Source organism: Humulus lupulus, chromosome X (assembly GCF_963169125.1).
Source record: "Humulus lupulus chromosome X, drHumLupu1.1, whole genome shotgun sequence".
NCBI classification, from domain to species: domain Eukaryota; kingdom Viridiplantae; phylum Streptophyta; class Magnoliopsida; order Rosales; family Cannabaceae; genus Humulus; species Humulus lupulus.
Genome location: NC_084802.1, coordinates 87,793,794 through 87,817,460, shown reverse-complemented (window position 1 = coordinate 87,817,460; position 23,667 = coordinate 87,793,794). Strand labels below are relative to the sequence as shown.

Genomic DNA, 23,667 nt, shown 5'->3' with positions numbered 1-23,667 from the left:
ACTTATTTGTCTAATTTCTTTGCCATTTTTGGGTTTCGCACCTTTGGAATTGGTTGATTTTTGCATGTGTTTGCTATTGTGTCCTGGTTGCCCGCATTGTCCACATTTAATTTGCAATTTTGGCTCTCCTTTAGATCTGATTCTTTTCCTTTTAGGCCGGCCTGGTGGTTTTCTTGTTTTTGGTCGTTGGACAATTTTGTCTAAACTCTCTAGTAGTTTCCATTCACTTTCATTTGGCAAGGGATGAACAATTGACTCATATGTTGCTTTCATAGTTGTAGTTTTGTAGTAATTAGCAACATAATCTTATGTTTTCAGTCATGTTTTTGCAAATACTGCTATTGCATGTGCACACGGTATTTCATTTTGTTGGAACCTTTTGCACTCGCATGTTTTCTCAATTTGGTTGACCTGAAAATTTCTGTTGTCTTCTACGACAACTTGGTACAGTATGGTGTTGACTGGAAAGACCTGTTTTTTTTACCAGTGGAATAAATGTTAGAAACTAGTTACTGTGATAATTGCAAGTAATTGGTTACTGCATGTCTTGGAAAATAATATTAAGTTCTGAATTTATCTTAATTACATGAAATTTAATTGCCCAAACAAAATTTTCTCTGAGCATAGTTTTAGCATCTATTGTTACTTGTGTGAATGTTCCATTTGCTTCGTTTATATTTTTCCATGCCCACTTTTGAACTAAACTTCGAAGGCCCACCATCATTGCAGTGATTGGCAGCGTTCTTGCAGATTTTAACGCAACATTTATTGATTCTGCTATATTTGATGTCATCATTGTATATCTTCTTGTTGGAGCATAGCATCTAGACCAAATGTGATATCCAATCTTCTGCAAATATGGTATTATGCGAGTATCAATCTTGTCTATTTCGCGCATGTAGTGATAAAATGATTTTACCCTTTATGCTTTTGCTGCCTTCACAAAATTTATGTTTAGGTCATCTCCGTGCACACCAAAGTTCACTTTGATGTTGTTTAGTAGGTGGAATATGCATGCTCCATGGAATACTTTTGGGTATACATTGTCTACAACCTTTTCTATGCTTTTCGCCTATCTGAAATGATTTCTAGACCTGTTTGTAAAATCATGATCATGTAACTGGTTATTGTTTGGAATTCAAGTAACTAGTTTCTTTAATGGAAATGATTATTATTTTTAAAACTAAAGTTATCATTGTTTTCTTGAATCTATATCAAACCAATTACTTTTATACGCTTAGTGTGTTTGAATAAAAATATGAGAAGAAAAACAAAAGTTTTATTATTTCGTACCTTCTCTTTCTCCATATGTCTCTTTTATTTTTGTGAAAAATGATAGCCATGATGAATCATTTTTAGAATCTCCTATTCCAAAGGCTAATGGAAATATGTTGTTGTTGGCATCCATTGTTGAAGCAGTGAATAAAGTTCCTCCAAATGATTTCTTCAAGTAAGTTGCATCAATCACAATGACTAGCCTACAACATTTCCATCCTTTGATGGAATTTACAAATGATAGGTACATATATTTGAAGTGATCTTTATTTTCCATTACCAGGTGCGTTATTGTACCTGGGTTTGACACTTTTAGCATGTGAAGGTAGATGGGAAGTTTCTGGTATGAATCATCTTGGATTCCTCTTGTCGAGTCTAAAGTCTTTTCTCTTGCTCTCCAGGCTTTTTGATACCCAATTGAAACACCATAATCGTTTAACATGTCACTCATGATGTAAATTGGTGTTTTTACTCTCTATATTGACATGTATTTTGTTTTGAATAGTTCTCCAATCACATTGAAATTTGCTTGCCTGTGGTCTTGCATGATGACGTCCAAGGAGCAATTGTGAGTTTTGACATACTTCCTGATTTTAAATGTTTCTCTTTTCCTGAAATTTTAAACTCGCAATAACCAATTACATTTATCATCCACACAAGTAACAAGGTACTCTCTTGGTGTAGATCTTTTTGTCTTGGATTTGAAGTTGTGGATCATAGCATAAAAATATAGTGCATATTTCAAGAGTTTTTGTCCTTATAGATTTGTCCTTCTTCAACTTTCAGCAACTTATGATAAGTGATTATTTCAGTTTCTTCTTCTGTTTTTCTTTTGTTCTCCCTATAATAAAATTAGCGACATTATCAGCTATGTCAGTAATATTTGGGAAGGTTTGTACCTGGTTACTAGTACTGGAGGTTGCTTTTTCATATTGTAGCTCTGGAACTAATTGCTGGTTGTTTAGTTGCAGAACGAGCATTTCTGTATCTGTGTTCTATATTTGTGCTTCTTCTTCATATATATTGTGTGCAATAGTTTCAACTAGTGTTTCATCAAATGTGGTGATGCATAGTGGTAACTTTGTTACTACATTTCGCTTCATTTTCAGCTCAATGTAGAATAGGATTGAGTTGTCAATGAGCAACTTCATTGGTGGCGTATCTGGCGAGAAATGGTAACACAGTTCAATATTGTGCATATTGCATTTTATCTCTTTTTTTTCTAATTGAATAAAAAATTTTAGAGAACAATTTATTGGTATTAGCAATCTAGTCATGGTGTAGTCATCATATTGATAGTTGTCTTTCCATTTCCCTCCAAAATGGATCAATGTCATTATGGATTCCATTTCTACAATATAACACAACATATTTTTTATTATTGTTGCTTTATTAATTCAAATGTAACCGGTTATGTTAGTCAATGTGTTTTATGTTATATTTTGTAAAATTTAAAATATGCAAATGTTCAAAATATTTCATGTAACCGGTTTCATTTAAGTAAATCAAGAACGAATTTCCAGGTTCCATGTTTAATTATTTTGCAGAATGTTCATTTTTGCGTTTGTAACTGGTTACGTTAGTGAATGTGTTTTTTTTTTTTTTGTAATATTTGAAATATGAAAATGTTCAAAATATATCATGTAACCGGTTTCATTTAAGTAAATCAAGAACGCATTTCCAAGTTCCATGTTTAATTATTTTGCAGATTGTACATTTCAATGAAGATATTTGTAAAAATTATTGAATCTATTTAAATTAATGGAAATTTGCTTTAATCTATATGTTGCCTATTTGAGAACTCGGAAAAGTTGATTGAAGTATTTTTTCTTGATGTGAATGAAGCTAAAACTAGGTGTTGTGTCGGAGAAGAAGATGCGATGATCGAAAAACAATCAAAAACCAGTTGCAGTTGCCGAAGAAGAAGACATAGTGATCAGAAATTGAAATTCTTAATTTCCTATACGTTTAAAACCATTTTCTTTTGCCGTAGAAGAAGATATGATGATCGGAAACAATGCAAAAGCAGTTGCAATCGCCAGAGAAGAAGACATGGTGATCGAAGATTGAATTTCTTGTTTTGCCATGCGTTTCTTGATAAGGAATATGTAGTCAATGAGAGACACAACAATATGCATGGTATTTGAAAATTTTATGGGAATCTGGTTTCTTAGTTTATGGGAATTCTGTATTTTATACTTTGTTTTTAGCGTGTATTGCCATATTTTGCTTAATTTTTTTTTCTTTTGCCCATAGATATTGAAAGTTGAGTTAGTTTTCCCATATTTATGTAAAGTTCTCTTCAATTTATAAAAGACAATAACTAGATCAAGAGACCAAAATGATATTTAGAAGTATATTAATTAATGAAAAACATAACTTAAGGGTATTTCTCAAAATAGTCTTTGAATATTGCTCAAAATAGTCAGTTATTTCTAGGGGGAGAAGATGAAGGTATGAGGAGAGAAGTTGGTCCATGAGATTAAGAGGGAAAAAGAGACATAGGGATAAAGAAAGAGAAAGAAAGAAATATGAATCAATGTAAAATCCCTTATTACGTGCGATATCATATATGCTTTTCTTGTTGGTCCTCTGCTTAAAATGCAGGTGAAAGAGAGACAACAGACTGCTACAACCCTTCTTAAACTCTCCATATACAAGAGTGAGCAACCCATCAAATTCATTGATTTCTTGACCCCATATCCAAATGAAATAGTGAAAGCAAAATCTAAGAAAATTGTTTTCTAGGACAAAAATTCTAAGTAGTTGATTAGTGCCAAATCAGGCTATGGAAATCGAAAAACTAACATAAGGTTTGGGTCCAATTTTGCTCAAGAAATTTCTAAAAGACTGCAGCCAATAGGAAAAAACAATTTACTTCGGCTAGTCTTAGTCGAATCATACACATGAGCATTATGTACGAGTTCAAGGAAAATTTAGTAGACTACTTGTTAGTAAAGGAAAAAATTGGAGCTATTGAATGAAGACAATGAGTTTCTAGGTTATGCCTTAATGGCTCCCAACACAGTATGGTAACTACAAGTGAAGTTAGAGGAAATAGCTCCATCCACAACCATTGCCTCCAAGCAAGAAGCTGTGCAGGAGATTCGTGCCTTGATCCTCATTTTGGTACTGGTGTCTTTTTGTTTATGCGTCACACAACAATGTATCAATGCAATTTTTTAATGTGCCTCTTTTTCGACATTCACCAATGAATCACTATGATGTATATATATTATTGCTAATGATCATAGATTGGGTCAATGACACTAAGTCTAATAAACGATAAATAATTAAAGAACTGAAGGATAAAATAAAGAACACCAACAATTTATAGTGGTTCAGTCCCAAAAATTGATAAAGATCTTTGTCCAGTTGACATTTTTATTGAATAGAATATTAGAATCAAGATCAGAAGAACAAAATTCAAATGAGTTTCTTAAGCCTGAGAGAATACAAAATAGTAGAGTTTTGTATGTGTAGTGTGCATGAAAAAATAAATAAGTAGTAAAATCTTATATTTATAGACTTTCTGTCCTTACATAATGGGCCTTGGACATTAGATAGCCTTTTATCATGATATTTGCATATAAATAATGAAAAAATACATTCAAAACATATATTTTTGCAATAAGCTGCTCGAGCTACATGTCATGAACTTTGTACTCGACTAGCTACATATACATCAAGCTATTACATATACAACGACTATCTGTATTCTTTTTGTAATTCTTCTCAAGCTCATTCTTCACTTATCCTGGTCAATTGATGTCGTATAAGTTTTCTCCATGCAACATTTTATAGAAGAGTGCCACTTCGTCAAGATGATTTTTAAGGATAACATTTTCCCCTCAAGTTTATCATAGTGCGACCAGCACTAGATAAACTTTATTAAAACAAAATTTATTCGAACCATGTCTATCTAATAAAAAAACATGATCATAAATGTCCTTTAAGACTCCACCGCATCTTGGAAAAATAAAAAGTAACGATTACCTATTTTGGAAAATCGTAGTGATGGGTACACAATTCCTAGGCAAAAAGTACACTTTTTCTCCTACCCCATTTTCTTATAAAAAAAAACTCATTTCTCTTTCTTTCTATTTACTCGGTCTTCACGTAAAAAACAACCAAGAACACAAACTAGAAATAAATAAGAGTTCAAGTGATTTCCTAGAGGAATCTTTGAGGATTTTTCATCAATTTTTCCTCCAATTTTTCCATTGAGTAGGTTTTCTACTTATATTCTCTTAGATATATATATATATTTAAATCTTGGCTTTCATCTCGACTTTTCATTGTTAAAAAAACTATTGAATGTTCTTGGTGTTTTTTAATTTCTTGAAGAATTTTCTGGGAAAATATGGTGTTTGGAAAGCAAGAAAGTTATATATAGGCTTTGGGTAGGATTATTCTGTGACTGACTATGATTTTATTTTGATTTTTTCCTGCTTATTTTTCATATTGGTTTTTGATCTGAATTTGTTGTTGGTCAATTATGTTTATTATCGAGCAGTCCTACTTAGTGGATCACTTTGACTGGAGTTTGATAGCAATAGTGTAAAATAATTATTAAGTGGAAATATTTATTTTTACTACATAGTTTGAGTAAACTCACCAAGGGCATTAGAATAATTATAGGAAATTATTGGCTATCTTAAAATTATTTTATAGAGGCTCGGGACTATGATTTTATGTGTTAGAGATACAAATTAAAATCATATAAATACTTTGGACTTTTGTATATACGTGTGTCGAAATATTGAGGTTTAAGCTATAGTTTAATTAATCTACTATTATATGGTTTGGTGACTCATTAAAGGACATGATGAGCATATGATAAGATAATTTCAGCACATGAATGCCACGAGGAGCACTATAGGGTTCGACCTGCCCTAGTCTTGGAGGGAAATCTTTGATTTCCACTTATTTTAATGTTGAGGGAGTTATTATAGGGTAAAGGCTGAAGTGAGTGCTTACCATACTTCATTTGGCACAACCATTTTCAAAATTAGAGAGGAAAAGGAGAGAAATGAGGTAAGAAAAGAAGAAGAAGAACTAGAGAGAAGAGAAAGAGAATAAGTTCTCTAAGGTTTCAGCTAGGCTTGGGTCACCATTAAGGGTAAGATTTTGTTGGGGGAGAGTGAGATAACACAACCTCTAAATTTAGAATCTACACGAAAATTGGATTGACAGAGACTAAATAAATATTGAGAAAGAATATTGAAACTAAGTTGGTGAATGATCTTCTTCAACCTTGATGAACCTTGAAAACCCTTGTAGAACCACCACTTTGAGCAAATCCTTAGAACAAACGCAAAACATAATTCCAAGCCTATACACATCTCTTAATGTTGTCCTAATACTCTATTTTCTAGCCACCATTGATGCTTGAGGCCTTTTCTAGGAGGAAATGAGGATTGAGATTGAACAAGCCATAAACTCCCAAAGTAAAGCACTTTCTTTATGAGTTCTTGGAGAAAACTTGAGATTCTTGGAGCTGGAGAGAGAGAGAGAGAGACTGAAGAGGGTGATCAAGTATTCCAAAACTCTATTTTGACCCTTATATAGAGTAGGCATCATCATTAGGTCTAACCTATAGGATTAGACTTGTAAAACACATCATTTAGAGCAATTTACGTAACTTGTACGGAATCCTGTAGGCAAAGCGTCAACTGCATGCATGCGATGTATCTCCTACAAGGAGAGGTAGGAGATACATCACCTACATGCAGGCAATGCATCGCCTGTAAGGGTTTCAAAAAACCCTAAGCATCAGGCGATGCTACGCCACTTGGATGGCAATGCATCGCCACCCTCTCTGTTTTTGGACCCCTCCAAAGGTCCAAAAAATGCTACAAATGCTACCAAACTTTTTTGGGGACCCTTAGATACCTCCATGCATCACTTTGGACACAAAAACACATTTTTAAAGTGCCTACTATTGAAATTCAAATTTCACATCTTCACTATGTGAAATTCACTAAGTGTTTATACCTTGCTTGTATTTTAACACTTATCTTTTTGTATTTAACCAATCATAACATATTTCTCTCTCTCTCTCTCTCTCTTTCCATTGTTAGATGATCATGGATGGTATCATGTGGATTCTTCTATGTGTTCGTAGATATAGAAACCAGAAAGGGAGGAGTTCAAGAAGCTAGTTTCAACCTAGGCATAAGATTCTCAAAGGATAATTGTTGCTTATATTATTTGTTGATTTTCAGTCATGAATGGGTTCTTAGAATTCATTGTGATGATTGTAGAAGCCACAAGAGGAAGAGAAACACTTGAATATTCGGCCATTGAAGGTGTGATGTGGTTCTTGGCTTTTCTCTTCAACTTTGATGATTGTTTATAAGTTATGGATTCTTGTTTTGAATTTTGGTATGTTGATCTTAGTTGTTTGAATTAATTTTTTAATTTTGATGGATCTTGAGGTTAGATCTAGGGGTGGTTACCATTTTCGAGAAGATTATTACCATTTTTAAAGCACCATCGCTACTTCTTTCTTAGTGAGTTACCGACAGTGAGATGGTGCAAGAGGACGAGTCGGGGCTCAAGCACCCCAACTATGGTGTATGTGTGTGTGTGTGTAGGATCAGCCTAAGAAGGAGCACTAGCCCTTTGGGGCTTTGTTGGGGTGGTGGTCGAGAACTATGGATATTGTGGTGGTGGTCGTGGTCAAATAGGGTGATGGTGGTGAGGTCATGGTGGTGATGATGGTTATGAGAAGATAATGATGGTTTTGGTAACTAAGAGCGAAAGGGCTTGGGTGCACCATGGAAGGGTGAGGCGAAGGCCTTGTGTAGCAGTCAGAATCCCGTGATCTGTAGGGGGAAAGACCAGGTAAAAGCTGTGCAATCCCACATCGCCTGGGGAAGGTCAAGTGTGATGATTCTGAGACTATGTAGGTATGGGACTACACAGTTGAAGATGGCATAAAGTGATTGATGGGTACTACCTATGCCAACGAGATGCATATTCTTTTCAGTAGCCCATCACTTGAGAACTCCAAAGTTAAGCGTGCTTGACCTGGAGTAGTCACATGATGGGTGACCTCTTGGGAAGTTTTCCTAGGAATTGTGCGAGTGAGGACAAAGCACGCTGAAAAGACTCGTGTTGGTTTGTAGGGCCAGTCGTCATTCCAAGAAGCAGCTCGTATCAGAGTAAGCCAAGGTTAAGGGTTCATGAAGACAAGTTGGGCATGTACACTCGTCATTAAAGATAGCTTCACTCAGGGTATGGTAACTATTTTTGTAGTTATGTGCTTAACTATGTAAATAGAATGTAATGCTTTACCTGCACATTGTATTAGGGAGCATGAGATTCTGATAGAGCCTGGCTCTTGACTATTAAATGATTATATGATTACATGCTCCGTGAACATATATGAATGTGATTATATGATTACATGCTCCATGAATATATATATATATATAAATGTGATATTTGCAAGCTGGAGTTGGAGGCATGGTAGGTATGTTGGAAGAGCAAGGATTATGATTGATGTATGAATGCCATGGGCATGTTTCTACCACTATAGTGGGTTTGTGAGTGTAAACTGGTTTGTGAATGTAGTGTGGTTAGATTGTTCCCATGGGGAAAGCTCTTAATATGCTCATCATGTTTAATGGGTCAAGTTATTGATTGCAGATTCAATCAGCAGGTATGTATCCAAGGAAGATAATGAGGCCTGATGGTGGTTATACCGAGGCTGGGAGTTTCAGCCAAGGTTTGAGTTCTTCATCTGCCCCTCTGAATTTTCAGCAAATGTTTACAGATTTGCAATTAATATTGCATAGGCAGGAGGAAAAGATTAGGTGTTTGAAGCAACAATGGAATTTGTCGGGGAACACCTCTTCCTTTGTTATGCCAAGAGTGGCACCAATTTTGGCTCAGCCTAGGGTTGAGAGCAGATGGGAATTTCTTTGTGAAAGATTCCAAGAGTATTACCCTCCGGTCTTTGAGGGAGGCCTAGATCCATTCAGAGCTGAACAATGGATGGGCATGATCAGTTCCATTCTTGACAATATGGGGCTAGTAGGTTACGATAGGGCGATTTGTGCTACATATGTATTGCAGGATGATGCCCGGACATGGTGGGAAGTAGTATCTCAGATGCGAGATACAGCTGTGATGGACTGGAAAGAATTTAGACAGCTGTTCAATGAGAGATATTACTGTGATGCAGCCAAGACTGCTAAGATGAATGAGTTTCTGAACCTCGTTCAGGGAAATGCAACAGTAAATGAGTATATTAACATATTCGATGGGTTGGCCAAGTTTTTTTTTGACATGGTACCCACCGATGTAGCTCAGAAGGAAAGGTTTATCCAAGGATTGAATCCCATAATAACTCAAGGCATTAGGATTACCCCAGTGCATGAAATCTCTACCTATGCTCAGGTGGTAGGGAAGGCTCTTGCTGTTGAGAGCACATGAAATCAGATTGAGAAGAAGAGTGTTGGAGAGCATGGAGCTTAAGCAACAATACCTCCATTTGTTGGAGCGAGTAAGAAAAAGAACTGTAGGACTTTCCCAAAATGCACTCAGTGTAAGAGGCGTCATATGGGAGAATGCCGAGCAAAGGCATGTTTCTTATGTGACATGGTTGGGCATTTCAAGAAAGATTTCCCAAGGCGAAGGAAGGATGAGAAAAATGGGATGGACAGCTCGACTCCACCTCGAGTATTCATTCTGAGGCAGTCAAAGTTGGAGATTGAGACTAGTTCCTCAAGGGTGGCAGGTCAACTTTCTAGTTCTGATTTTTATATTATGTTGAATGGTTTTGGTACCATGTTATTTCTTCGTTTGTTGCTTATAGAGAGGCATAGAGATGATATCCAAATTGCATGGTTATGTTGTGATGGGAAAATGTGATACTTTATTGATAAATTCTAAGAGATGAGGTAGATTATGATGGAAATGACTCATCAATAGTTTTGATAGGGTTGGTTATGACTGACTTCGGGATGATCCTGGATGTGGATTGGTTAACCAAGTGTGGGGCAATGCTAGATTCAAGGAAAGGATAGTAGCTCTTGGGTTTGAGAGTGGGAAGCCCTTGCGATAGTTGGCACTGTGCATAGATTTTGTATGCTTATGACATCTGTATTGGGAGCTAGAGATCTATTGCAGGAGGATGAATAGAACTCTTAGCTAGTGTGGTGGATACCACTTAGGTTGTGCCAGTGGGATCAGGACAGACTGGAGTAGTCTGTAAGTTTCTGGATGGATTTCTAGGGGATTTGTTAGGATTACCTTTATACAAAGAGATAGAATGGTGATTGGATTGGTGCCAGGGATGGAATCAGGTTTAAGGCACTGTATTGAATGACTCCAACTGAGCTGTAGGAACTAAGGGACTCAGTTATTGGATAAGGTGGTATTCTCCAAGGTGGATCTTTGATATAGTTAGTACCAACTAAAGATTAGGGAGAAGGATATGCAGAAGACTACTGTTATATTAGATAAGAGCACTGGGAGTTCTGAGTATGTTTTGAGAATTTCGTTAATGCAAAGTTGTTTTTATGAATTAGATGAACAAATTATTCAAAGATTTATCTAAATTGGATTTGTGATCATCTTGATCGATAATATTGTGATATATTCTTGGTTGGAATTTGCCAAGGTCAAGGAACGCTTCAGAAGGCAGGAGTTTCCTTGGGCGGGCAGAATATTATATGAGCTTCAGGAAAGAATTTTTGGTCTTCTTGCAGATCAGAATCAGTTTGCAGGTTGTTATGACACCTCAGTGATAGGGAAAAGTGATTGCATATGCATCATGTTGGTTAAAGGATCTGACCAGAACTAGAGTAGAGTCTTTGGAGGGCCTGGTGGCTAGCGGTATACTTGAGTTTACTCTTTCAGAGAGAATCAAAGGAAAGACAGCTAAGTGGACCATAGATAGGAAGATTGAGAGGAATGTCTTAGCTGGATTTGCTAAGGATTATGCAGTGTCAGGTATGAGTTTATTGTGATATAAGGATTGGACTTGGGATCCAATGGACACTGGGATTAAATGGGAGATTCTGGATGAGTCTCATACTACTTTCTTATTCTCTTCATCCAGGCATCAGGAAAAGGTACCATAGTTTTAAAGCTTTATATTGGTGGCCTGGGATGGAGAGGGATGTAACAGAATATGTGGCAAAGTTCCTAACCTGATAAGCAGGTGAAGCTCAAGTATCAGAAACCAGTAAGGCTATTGTTGCCTTTGAGTATTCTATCGTGGAAATAAGAAAACATCGCAATGGGTTTCGCGGTGGGGCTGCCCAGGATAGTGGGTCAGCGTGATTTGGATTGGGTCATTATGGACCAGTATTTTAAGTAAGTTCACTTCTATCAATAAGGACAAGTAACACAGTTAATCAGTATTCAGATCTCTATGTGAGAGAGATAGTACGCCTTCATGGAATTCAAGGTCTATCTTATCAGATGAAGACTCTATTATTACTTCCAGGTCTTGGAAAGGTTGAAGAAGGCGATGAATATATAGTTGAATTTAGTGCAGTTCATTATCCTCAGATTGATGGTAAATCAGAGAGAGTTATCTAGTATGAGTGGGACACTCTATGAGATGAGGTATGATAGAGAATGTTTATCACCCATTCATTGGATTGAGATGGGTGAGATATATATCTGGATCCTGAGCTTGGTATAATAGCCTCAATGATCCTATTAAAAAGGTTAGAGCTTGGATGCTCGCTTCTCATAATAGACAAGAAAGTTTTGTTGAATTGAAAAGCAGGAACATGGAGTTCCAAGTAGAAGATTGTATCTTCCTTAAAGTATCACCATGGAAAGGGGTGAGGAGATAAGGGCAAGTTGAGCCCTAGATTAATATGACTATTTGAATCCTGGATAGCACCGGTCAGGTTGCATTTGGATTGGCCTTATCTTTGGCACTGTCAGCTGTACACAGTGCATTTTATATTTCCATGTTGAAGACATGGGTTAGAAGAAACTCATGTGTTGAGTTATGAGAATCTGGAGATTGAGGCTAAGTTGTCCTTTGAGGAGTAGCCAGATCAGATTTTAATAGAAAAAATAAGGTTCTGAGGAACAAAATTGTACCTTGAGTTAAGGTAATATACAGAAATAGTGAGGTCTAGGGAACGACTTGGGAAACTAGAATCAGTTGTGCGGAATTTATATTCCGAGCAGTTTAGATAAATTTCGAGGATGAAATTTATGTAAGGAGGGGATAGTTGAAATGGCCCAAATTTCCTAATAAGGTTTAGGACCTTGATTAGGAGGCTGGGAGGGCCATAATTGATTTATTATGCCATTAAATAATTATATTCATGTTTATGTGAATTATATTATAATATGATGAAAAATGCATGCATATGGGTCCATTTTTTATTATAAGGGCATTTTGGTAATTTGGCCCATTTAGGGCATAATTGTGTATTTTCATGCATGTTGGTGAATTATGAATACTACCACATGGTAATGTGGATTTGTTCAAGCCATTCGACATGAAACGATCTTTAAAGACAAGTTATCGGTCTGGTCATAACGGGGTTAATTTCGGGGCTCGGGGTGAGTCTCGAGGTAATTTGGTGATTAGAAAATTACCGGAAATTAAAGGGTAATGGGATATGATTTATTAGCATTTGAGAATATTGGAAATAACGGGAATTGGAGGGTGTTAATTATGATTAACGAGATAGGCAGGAAATGATGATTTTTCCCTTGGTGGATGTTAAGGGTTTTAAATAGGCTTGGAGGAATTTTAGTCTTTTCACCTAAGGATAGATATAAACCTTTGAGAAGGCTGTGGAAAGCTAAGAAAAACTGAGCATCACCTTCTCTTCTCCCATTCATCATTTTCTTCTTCATTTCTCTTTGAATTTTGAAGCTCTTTTTGAGGAACCAAGCTTTGAAGATCTAGGGTTATTTTCTACCATTGAAGAGGGTGTGATTCTAAGATTGAGGTGAGTTTCTAGCCAATTAAACTTTGGTTCTTGCTCTGTTTTCTTATTGAGTTTCAGTTGAGATTATGGTTTGAAAGTTGAGAATTCAAACGGGTTTTTGGCAAAGTTTGGTTAGGTTATGATGCCTAGGACATGTAGAGTAGATATTTGGGTTCATTTTGGGGTTTGGAAGCATGTTTTTCAAGTTGGAAATGGAAAACTAGAAGGAGGAAGAACAAGGGTTGTTTCAGCCAGGTCCTAGCGCTGTAGCACCCAAAGGAGGGCGCTACAGCGCTGTCCAGGGCCAGACTGCCCTGGTTGTAGCGCTGGAGCGCTAGGGGGGCAGGGCTGTAGCGCTACCTTGTTTTTACTGATGCATATTTTGGGCACTTTTGAGGGTTTTTGGCTCGGGGTTTCAATTCCTAAGGCTCGGGATCGAATCTACTGACCGTTTGAGTCCGATCCGGGGTTCCGGGAGTGAGGTTTAGGTCAAGAACCTTTTATTGTTGATTTTATAAATTAGAGTTCTATATTTGGTTATGACTAGGTGACCGCTAAGGGATTAAAGGATTGATTGTTCTCAAGGGTCGTTCTTAAAGTATTTCTCGCTCGAACCAGAGGTAAGAAAACTACCCCCAGTATGTGATGCATGTGATACATGAGAAACATGTGATTAGGGCATGACAAGAATGTTGAATATGAGTTTGATTAGAGCTTGAGTCTCTGCATTTGGGCATGGTCATAATTATGCTAGCGACTGTTAAGTAAGCATACTGAATGCCCTACATTGGATATTTGACATATGATATATGCCTGGTTGCATTGCTTACTTGAGCACTGGTCGTATGTTATTTGCTTAAGAGTCAAGAACGATTTTAGCGTGTTTCACGCAAGCCAAAAATATTAGATCTAATCGACATAAGTATTGAATGACTTATCATGAGCATTAATGCTTGACCGACCTCAAGTTCGATGAAAACTAAAAGTGCTTGTCTAGTCTCATAACTAGTCACTCAGAGCCAGGGCCAGAAGGCCCAAGTGACTGCATCGTCACATGGCTAAGGATGCAGAACCCATGTTAGTGACTCACTCATCATTCACTCATTTGGTTTAAGTTAGTGACTTGCTAATCAGTCACTCATCTAAGGGTACGGAACCCATGTCAGTGACTTACTCCTCAGTCACTCATTTGATTAGGGCTATAAGCCCCAGCATGGTTATCGGAACCTCCAGTGTTAATTACTCATCTATTTAGGATTGACTTGATAGTCATCCATACAGGAGGGCATGGCCCACAACCATTATTATTTGGACTTATTTGCATGATTGAATAGGGCTACTATTGCTAGGCATGCCTATTATGATTTGGTAACATGTTATTACTATTCATGAGCATATTGAGTTTTCTTGTTGAGCTTCAGCTCACGGGTGCTACGTGATGCAGGTAAAGGAAAAATAAAGCTGGACCATTCTTGAGTTGGAGAGCTTAGGTCACGATATGTACATATGCGGCTGCTCGATCGCAACAGCCTAGGGTTGAAAGAGGAACTAGGGTTAAACCCTATTTTGCCGCTTACGTCGGCTGGTTGTAAATATTTTGTTTAACCTTTAAATTATATTTTTAGGATCCCAATGTATACAGTAAACGTTTTAGTGAAACGTTATATCTTAACTAAAAAGTTTAACCTAAACTGCTAATCATACTTAGTTACACGATTATGGCCAAATGACTCGATTAGCAAGTTTAGCACAGTTTAAAATGCACACCGTAACGGTCCTTGGGTAGTAGGGCGTTACAACACCTTTCAATACAGAGGACGAAAGCAAAGCTGTCTCATGGCCCTGACTATAACCAACAATTTTCAACTAATAGTAGAGATCGTAGGTTATAGTGCCTTTTAACCTTCTCCCACTCACTATTTTAGAAATAAAAGATTTTCTATTAAAATATCTCATAATTTAATCACTAAGTGATTATTACCAAAATTTAACTATTAAATCTACATAGTTTGGCAACTAAACACACTAGTCGTGGTGCCTAACATTGCTCGTCTGAATCATATCTTAGGGAGATTTGGTAAGAAAAATCATCCAACTTCTGAGGGGACTACTGACTCATTGGTAGCTAAAGAATGGATCAATATGTTGGAGAAGTTTTTTGACTTCAATGAAATCACCGAGCAGAAGAAAGTGACATGCGCAGTCTATATGCTTAGACAAGACGCTAGAATTTAGTGGGATGTGGTAAAGAAAAGTTGTGTGTGGTGGAGATGCAATGAACAAAATTCTTAAATATGTTCAATTCTAAGTATTGTAATAGAGAAATTGAGCACAAAGTTAATGACTTTTCTAATCTGAAGCAAGTATCATTAAATGTTATGGAGTATGTGAGTAACTTTGACAAGACAGCTAGATTCGCACCGAATCTAGTAAGTACTAGAGCAATCAAGATATGGAAATTTATGAAAGGACTTAGGGGAGATGTGGTAAAGTTGTTGTAGATGCTAGGAAGACTGGCCCGTAGTCATATGTTTAGGTGATAGAATGAGCTATTCGCCAGGAGTCATGGGGTATAATGGAGAAAATAGGATTACTAAAACCAAACAAAAGAAATATAATACTAACTATTGTACCCCAAAATAAATATGAGATGAATTACTCAACAAGGGGTACAGCTGGCAGAAAAGCGCATGAAAAAAGCATGGTGCAACGTACTCATAATCCAGGTCTATTACATTATGTACTTTAAATAGTGTCAGACTTGATAATCAAGTCATTTAGTCATAAACATGTAACTAAGGTTAATGTCAAGGGTTAGGGTTAAATATTTTGGTCAAAGGTTTTGTTGACTTTTCATTCAAAAGTTTTATACATACATGGTATCTCGAAATATTACAAACAGTTGTTTAAAAGGGCATATACAAGTCAAAAGTATAGCTAGCCGGCCAAAGTTGCAAAATAAGGGACACGACCCTAGTTCCTCTGAGATATCATCAGCCGTGGGGGACGAGCAGCCGCATATGTACACGTCGCCACCGAATCTCTCCAAATCATGGCTGGTCTTGCTTTCCTTTTCCCTTACCTGCACCACATAGCACTCGGGAGCCAAGGCTCAGCAAGAAAACTTAAACATGTACATGAACAGTAAATACACCCAGATATATATAGCATGCTCAGCAGTAATAACCTACTCATGCATGAAAACAATTACAAATAAATGATCATTAAATCATTCTCGGGCTCGCTGCCTTGAATAGTTGACCATAGAGTCAATCCTGAGCCCTATGGCCTAGCTATGTGACCATAGAGTCACCTGGGCTCTCGCCCTTAGCTCTGAGAAACTATCCATAGAGCTATCCAAATGCTTTGTTTTCAAACGACCATAGGGTCGGCCAAAGTAATAGTACATTCCTGGTTGGCCCTTTGCCTTGCGACCAGCGCGCAGCGCACTATTTCTGCCATTGACTAATAAGTCAAGCTCTGAGCCAGGTATTCAAATACAAATACAAATACAGATACAAATAAGCAAACTCGATAAAAAAACAAGTATGCAGACATATTAATCATATAATACCATCAATTAAATGCAAAACATAGTGATAACTATGATCCTTAACGGGGCCAAGCTCTAGCTACGCAAACCAGGCGAACAATCACATAACACTTAACTAGAAATAGAATATTCTAGTATGTTTATTCAACAAGCGCAAACATAACTCAATCACATTCATTCTCAGGGGCCTTAGCCCTATTCATAGTTATAACCAACAACTAGGCCAAGCCCTACTCGCATATATCATGTATTGGGTGCAGTTTTCTTGCCTCAAGCCTTAGTATAGCGTAATAATAAGAACAACACTTGAGCATGATCCCAGTTTTGAGCCCCTAGCGGTAACCTAGTCTCAACCATAATATAGGATCCCATCAATAACAAGCAAATAAATGCTTGCAGACTGAGTCATAGCCTCCAGGACCTCAATCTCGTCATTAAAACCCTACAGTAGCCAATATTGCCCAGGCGGACTGCGACCTGTCTCTAAGGGCCGCGGAATGCTTCCTAGAATAGAGAGGCCCCCTAGGGACAAGACACGGGTCACGACTGGCCCCATAGGGCAGCGACACACCTTTGAAACAGAAGCCTCACCTGGCCCTAGATTCGTACGGGTCGCAGCTCCCCAAGAATAGGGTCGCAGCCCGACCCTATGAACCCAGAATTCTCTGTTTTTCTTCTACAAAACTCAACCACAAACCCCCCCAAATCAATCCTAGAACAACAATTAATTCCCCATAACAGATTCGACATAATACCAGCAACAAAACCGAACCTAAAACTTGATTAGATACCTATCAAAACTCACAATCCAACACTTAAGCTACAAATCTCAAGAACAATATGAAACCATAACAAAATTGAACTAAAACAATGGTTAGGGCTTTACCTCAACTATTATTTAAGTCCTCCTAGCTATAGCTAATCCAATCCCAAGTTCAGGTCTGTAATTCCTAAGCTTTCAGCCAAAAATCTCCTTAGTTTCTCAAGTAATTCACTCAAAAGTTCAAAGTGAATGAGGGAGAGAGAGGGAGTTGGTTGGGAGAGCTCAGTGTTTGAGTACTTTGTGTTTTTTTTTCTTAAGGTTCAAGTCACTTAAGATAATCCAGAGGCTCGGAGTACCAAAAACGTCCCTGAGGGAAAAATGGTAAAAATCCCCGATATTCCCTCCTAATCTCGCTAACTCCAAATATATCCTCAAATATTTATTCGCGTTACTCGATAACATGGTAATATACTTGTTGACCCTTTATTTGGTCAATGACACAGAGTCAAGTAAAATGACAAAAATGAGATGAATTCAAGACAAAAAGAAAAATGAGAGAAGGATTTATAGTGGTTCGGCCCCAAGTGATGGTAATGACCTACGTCCACTTAGCGTTCTTATTAGAGTAGTGAAATCTTGTGATTAGTAAACTAGGGTTTACTGAGTTTCACAAGCTCAATAATAGTTACAATGAATTGCGTAAAAACAATAATTCTCTCTCTCTCAGTCGCAAAAGATCCTTCTCATGAACACTATGAGTCTTATTTATAGGCTCAAGGATCTCTTCATGGGCCTTGATTACATTTAATACAAGCGTATCTCAATCATAATGGAAATTACAGTTATTACATAAATGCAAGATCAAATATCGTTAGAAAATATCTGATATACTACGACTAGCCCTGGTCGACTATGAAATATGCCTTCTGCCAAGTGAATTCTCTTCTGGTCGATGGTCGACCAGAACGTAACTGCTTAAATAGTCACGCGCATCCCACGTGCATACTAGTATTGCCACATCATCAGGTGAATCTTTTTTGGGTAAACATTTACCCCCCAAGTTTATTTTACTGTGACCAACATTTAATAAACATACTCAACCATTGATTCGTCTGACCTGTCACATCTGTCAGCACCTTTTCGAAAAAGTAAGCAATCATGACTTGTACAGTTTCCCAAAAATATTTTGATGGCTAATGCGATTTCCCATACATTGAAATCTTACCCCCATCATTACTTTTCTACTGCACCACAATCAACATAAATATATTACTTTTCCCACTTTTCACTTTTTACGAAATCCTTCTCTCACCTCAAGAACTTAGAAAAAATTCTCAAGAAAAACCCAGAAAACTCCAGTGATCCGAGACGCGTTAGATCAGCTCCGAGCAACAACCTTCTTGACTCCTCTGCAAGCTGTAATTCAAGTAAGTTTTGAACCCACCTCCTTTTTTTTTATGCAATCTAGAATAAATTTCACGGGTTTTTGTAATTTAGGCCTCCAATGTTCTTTAGAAAAAACCTTTGGGTAATCGAGTTTGTACAAATATACCCAGAAACATGATAGAATATGAATTTTAGGTAGTAATAACAATAGGCAATGTTTAGAAATTAATTGTGGGGCATAGGAGTACTGATATAGGGCCCGAAATTGAAGTGAAAATTTGATTTTACTGTTTTTGGAAAAACTGGGTTCTTCCCGCCTGTTTTCGAAGTCGAAAAGTTTTTTCAAGAAAACTTTTCACTTCCACTTTATGATCCGTTTTTCCAAACTGCACGCATATTTGTAGTGTTTATATTAGGATGCTGCTGGTCGTATAAAAGCTTAACTTTTACACAAGAGCAACGTTATCCTTATATTTCTTCTTCTTCTATCTATTGGTTGTAGGCTGTCACTTCTCCTTTACTCTTCTCAGATATTCATGCACGATCCTTGAGGAGGTGAGAGGACAATAGACAACGATCTTCTCGAGTTGTTGTTCAAGGATCAAGGATAGCCTTCACTTCCTTTCCCTAAGCCTTCGCTTTCACACCAAAACCCCACAACTAGTCCTTTAGACTATGAGCCACACATGGGTCGTGTTAAATACACAACTCCTAAGAAAAAGGAAAAAAACCTATTCTCCTTATAACCCACCAGCACCCCAAACTGAGGGTCCTTCAAATGATCCTCAACGTCTAAACTTTACACTGCCAGATATTCAACCCAAAGCCCGACCTCACGATGGCCCTCGAGGAGAAGTAGACTGGTATGTCGCACGTCCTAGTGTCATATCTGCTAGGATGGTGGCAAAGTATCCCAAGAAGTACAATCATCTTGGGATTACTTTAATCAAACCTACACTCGACCAAAGGGCTAATGTGCTTGGAGGCCCCTTCAGCGTCTGGTCGAGGTATCACATTGAGGCAGGGGCAATCATCTTGCCCTTACACGAAATTTTCAAAGGGATGGCCAATTATTTCGAGGTCGCCCCCTTTCAAATAACGATCAATGGATATAGAGTACTATCAGCACTCTATATCCTTTACAACCATAAAAAGTGGCTTGTACCTACACCACATGAGATCAACCACCTGTTCGATCTCAAGTCCAACCCCAATGAAAACAACACGAGGTTTTTCCAGTTCTACCACCAAGACTATACTCGGACCTTTCTGAGCGATGTCACCCACAAGTCCAATGTAGGGAAGTACTTCCAAGATTACTTCCTCACATCCGCTCTGGTCGCTGACAACCTGGCCTTCACACGAGGAGGTAAACTTTTCAATCTTTGGTCGATGGTTCTTGTAAGTTTTTTCTTTTGTTGTCCCTAGAAAATTGATGTTGTGTCTAGGTCCATGGTACCAACCAGACCCTACCCCAAAGGTGGAGATGAGTGTCGCAGCCCTGGCCAGCATGACGAACATTGAAAAGAGTGTCAAGGAGCTGGTCACTGAGAGCAATCTAAGGCTGCTCGGGCTTTTGGAACCTCACCAGGAAGTGAGGGAATCCACCTCGGGGAGTGCCACTGAAGATGGTACCGGACAAGAAATCCCGAGCAGCAGCAAGATGTGTCACAACCCTTGAGGCGACGACTAATGGGAGTGACCATCTGGGAACCATCCAGCAACCCTCGGGCTACCGCTGCCCCTGCCCACCATGGGAGGGGAAAATAAAAACTGCCGGAATACAGCGGCCCTATATCCGAATCCTTTGACGAGAATGGTATAGATCTCTCACTCTTAGATAACTTGCCCATCCCTTATCACATATTCGATAGGGTTGGAAACTATAATTTTATGACCAATAATTTTAATTCGGACTTCTTCAAGGCAGAGAGTGAGTGTAGTTGTAGTTCTATAAATAATATATCCACCATTAATAGTAGTTCAGGTATATTACTTAGAATTTCCCTTTTCATTATTATATTATTTTTCCAAACAACTTTGTTTGATCATTTGCTTTTGTTTTGCAGTCATGCCTTCCGAATTTACTTTTGATATGTACACAAATTTCAAAGCTCTCGCGAGCAAAAAGAAGGCGAGCAAGAGGCACCCTGGGGAGAGCAGTAGTGATCCCTCCAAGAAAATGGCTCGAATAGAGGACCCTCTTGCACCCACTCCATCCAGGACCACGACACCTCCTCCTCCTCCTCGCAATAGCCCTCCCCCCGAGCAGACGGGGAGATCTCCAGCGACCGACCTGCTGAATAGTACCCACAACATTACTCACAAGAAGCTGCAAAGGCTATCCAGGCACCATCATAGCCAAGAAACCTTTTCCCATCCACCTTCGCTCAAGAACAGCCAGGTTATCAGTCGCGGGCTATCTAAACTCCTCAGTGTAAGTGTGTTTCTTCTTTTTTCTTTAGTCGAGCAACATGCCGAGGAGATTAAGGCGACTGAGACTAAAGTTGCCAGCCTGAGCGAGGAGTTGAAGAAGTGCCAAGAGGTGTTGGCCAGAGTTACTGTTGTCAAAGAAAAGTTTAAGGAGCCTTCAGAGATTAACTTCAAAGAAGCATCCAAACTTCAAGATGACCTGGTGGCCAGCTGGAAGGAAGCCACTGAGCTGGAGGGGTGAGTTAAACTGCTCGAGGAAACCAATGCTCAGAACCTAGAGAAGTTCAGAGGGGCAACCTTCAACTACTTCTACCTGTTCTAGAAGAATAAACCAGAGGCGAACTTCGATTTCCCAAGAAGATGAGGCAAGCTGAACTGGCAAAGTGTGCTGCTCGCCTAGAAAAGGAAAGGAAAGCTCAGGAATCCCCTAAAATTTCCTTGGTGACAGTCACTGATGGCGTAGAAGAGGATGCGGGGACCACAATCGACAAGCAATCCCTGCCAGATCCTCCTTATGCTTAGTGATATAAATATATTTTTTAATATATTTGTAACTGGAACATACGAACTACGGTTCGTAATGTCGAGACAGTTTTGCTTCGTAAGGAAGCTTTTCTTTTAATTTATTAATTACATCCGAGCAAGAACTACTCGGGGTGTAACAATATTTCGTTATGACAATATAATATTTGCTATTATTATAACATCTGTTCGTATGACCGAACTTAACATAGCACTTTGTTTTGATTTTACAAAATTTAAACTAAAATTTTTGAAAAATATTCTAATTGTCGTAGTATGCTTTCCCTTATTTTGCTTGTGTGTTTACATATGCCTGTTGATATGCTTTCCTTTCTTAGTATCTTATATGCCTCCCAAGTGATTGAGGAGCTTGAGGTTCTCGGTCAATTTCAATGACCATGTCCTATTCAAACATTACTGCTTGCGTACTTATAAACAATTATCGACAATATATCAAAACAACACACGTAATAAGCAAATACTTATAATAAATACAATAATTGGCAAGAATAACTGGCTGCGCACAATTCCTTTTATTTCTCATAATAAATGGAAAAAATCATGTTTGTACAAGTGATCAAAAATTGATCTTACACTTGTAAGTGACCAGTCATATAATTAACTAGCCCTTATTCATAAACTTGTAAAAAGTGATATTAATACAAGGCAGTTCTTTAAAAGGAACTATTTATTGATAATACTTGCGCAGGTGATCTCCATTCCAATAGCGAGGAATGAGATCTCCATTTAAGCAAGCAAGTTTATATGTGCCTGGTTGAAGAATTTCTTCAATCTGATACGAACCCTTCTAGTTTGGTCTGCGCACTCCAGCAGCCTGATCGCGAGTGTTGCGAAAAACTCTTCTAAGTACCAAATCTCCCACGTTAAGCTTTCTTTAATGTACTTTAGAGTTAAAATATCGAGCGACCTTTTGCTGGTAAGCGGCTACTCGAAGTTGAGCTTGCTCACGCCTTTCATCGACCAAGTCCAAGGACTCCATCAATAATTGATCATTAGTGCTTTGATCGTTAGTGCTTTCAGCTCAACAGGAAACATGGCTTCATACCCGTAGGGTAATGAAACTGGAGTATGGCTTATTGCTATTTGATGGGATGTTCTATATGACCAAAGTATTTCTAGTAACTGTTCTGGCCATGCCCCTTTTGCTTCTTTGAGCCTTTTCTTCAGTGTATCCTTCAGAGTCTTGTTAACGGCCTCAACTTGTCCATTTGCATGTGGATGAGCCACCGATGAAAAACTTTTTATAATCCCATGCCTCTTGCAAAAATCAGTGAAAAGATCATTATCAAATTGTGTGCCATTATCAGAGTCCAATACTTTATTGGTCATTATTGTTTCTAATGGCTCAGCTTTGGCCTACTTTGTAAAGTAGTCAACAACAACTACTGCATATTGGACATTCCCTTTTCCTGTAGGAAAAGACCCGATAAAATCATTCCCCCATACTGTGAATGGCCACGGGCTTTGCATTTGTTTGAGCTCATTTGGGAATTCTCGCAGTATCTTGGAGAATCTTTGACACTTGTCACATTTTCAAACGAAATCCATCGAGTCCTCATTCATGGTAGGCCAGAAATATCCTTGCCTTAAGATCTTTTTTGACAAACTCTGCTCCCCAGCATGATCTCCATAGAAGCCTTCATGGACCTCTTGCATCAGTTCCTTAGCTTTCTACATAGAAACACACCGTAACAAAGGCATCGAGTATCCTCTTCTATACAAAATTCTGTTGACCAGAATAAATTGAGCCGATTGTCTCTAAAGCATCCTCGCTTTGTTTCTTTCCACTG

General features: G+C 38.0%; 1 protein-coding gene across 1 annotated transcript; it reads right to left on the bottom strand.

Moving 5' to 3' along the window:
* Positions 1-318: 318 nt before the first annotated feature.
* LOC133806028 (uncharacterized) lies at positions 319-898 on the bottom strand. Its single transcript, XM_062244163.1, has 2 exons — positions 587-898; positions 319-471 (listed from the first exon to the last, which is right to left on the bottom strand). The coding sequence occupies exons 1-2, from the start codon at positions 896-898 to the stop codon at positions 319-321; spliced, it is 465 nt and encodes a 154-aa protein (XP_062100147.1).
* Between the last annotated feature and the right edge of the window lie 22,769 nt (positions 899-23,667).

Coding starts and splice junctions, on each gene's coding strand:
- LOC133806028 (XM_062244163.1), bottom strand. CDS start 898: ATGCGCGAAATAGACAAGATTGATACTCGCATAATACCATATTTGCAG. Junction 472..586: donor TTTGGGCAATTAAATTTCAT/GTAATTAAGATA, acceptor TAAAAAAAACAG/GTCTTTCCAGTCAACACCAT.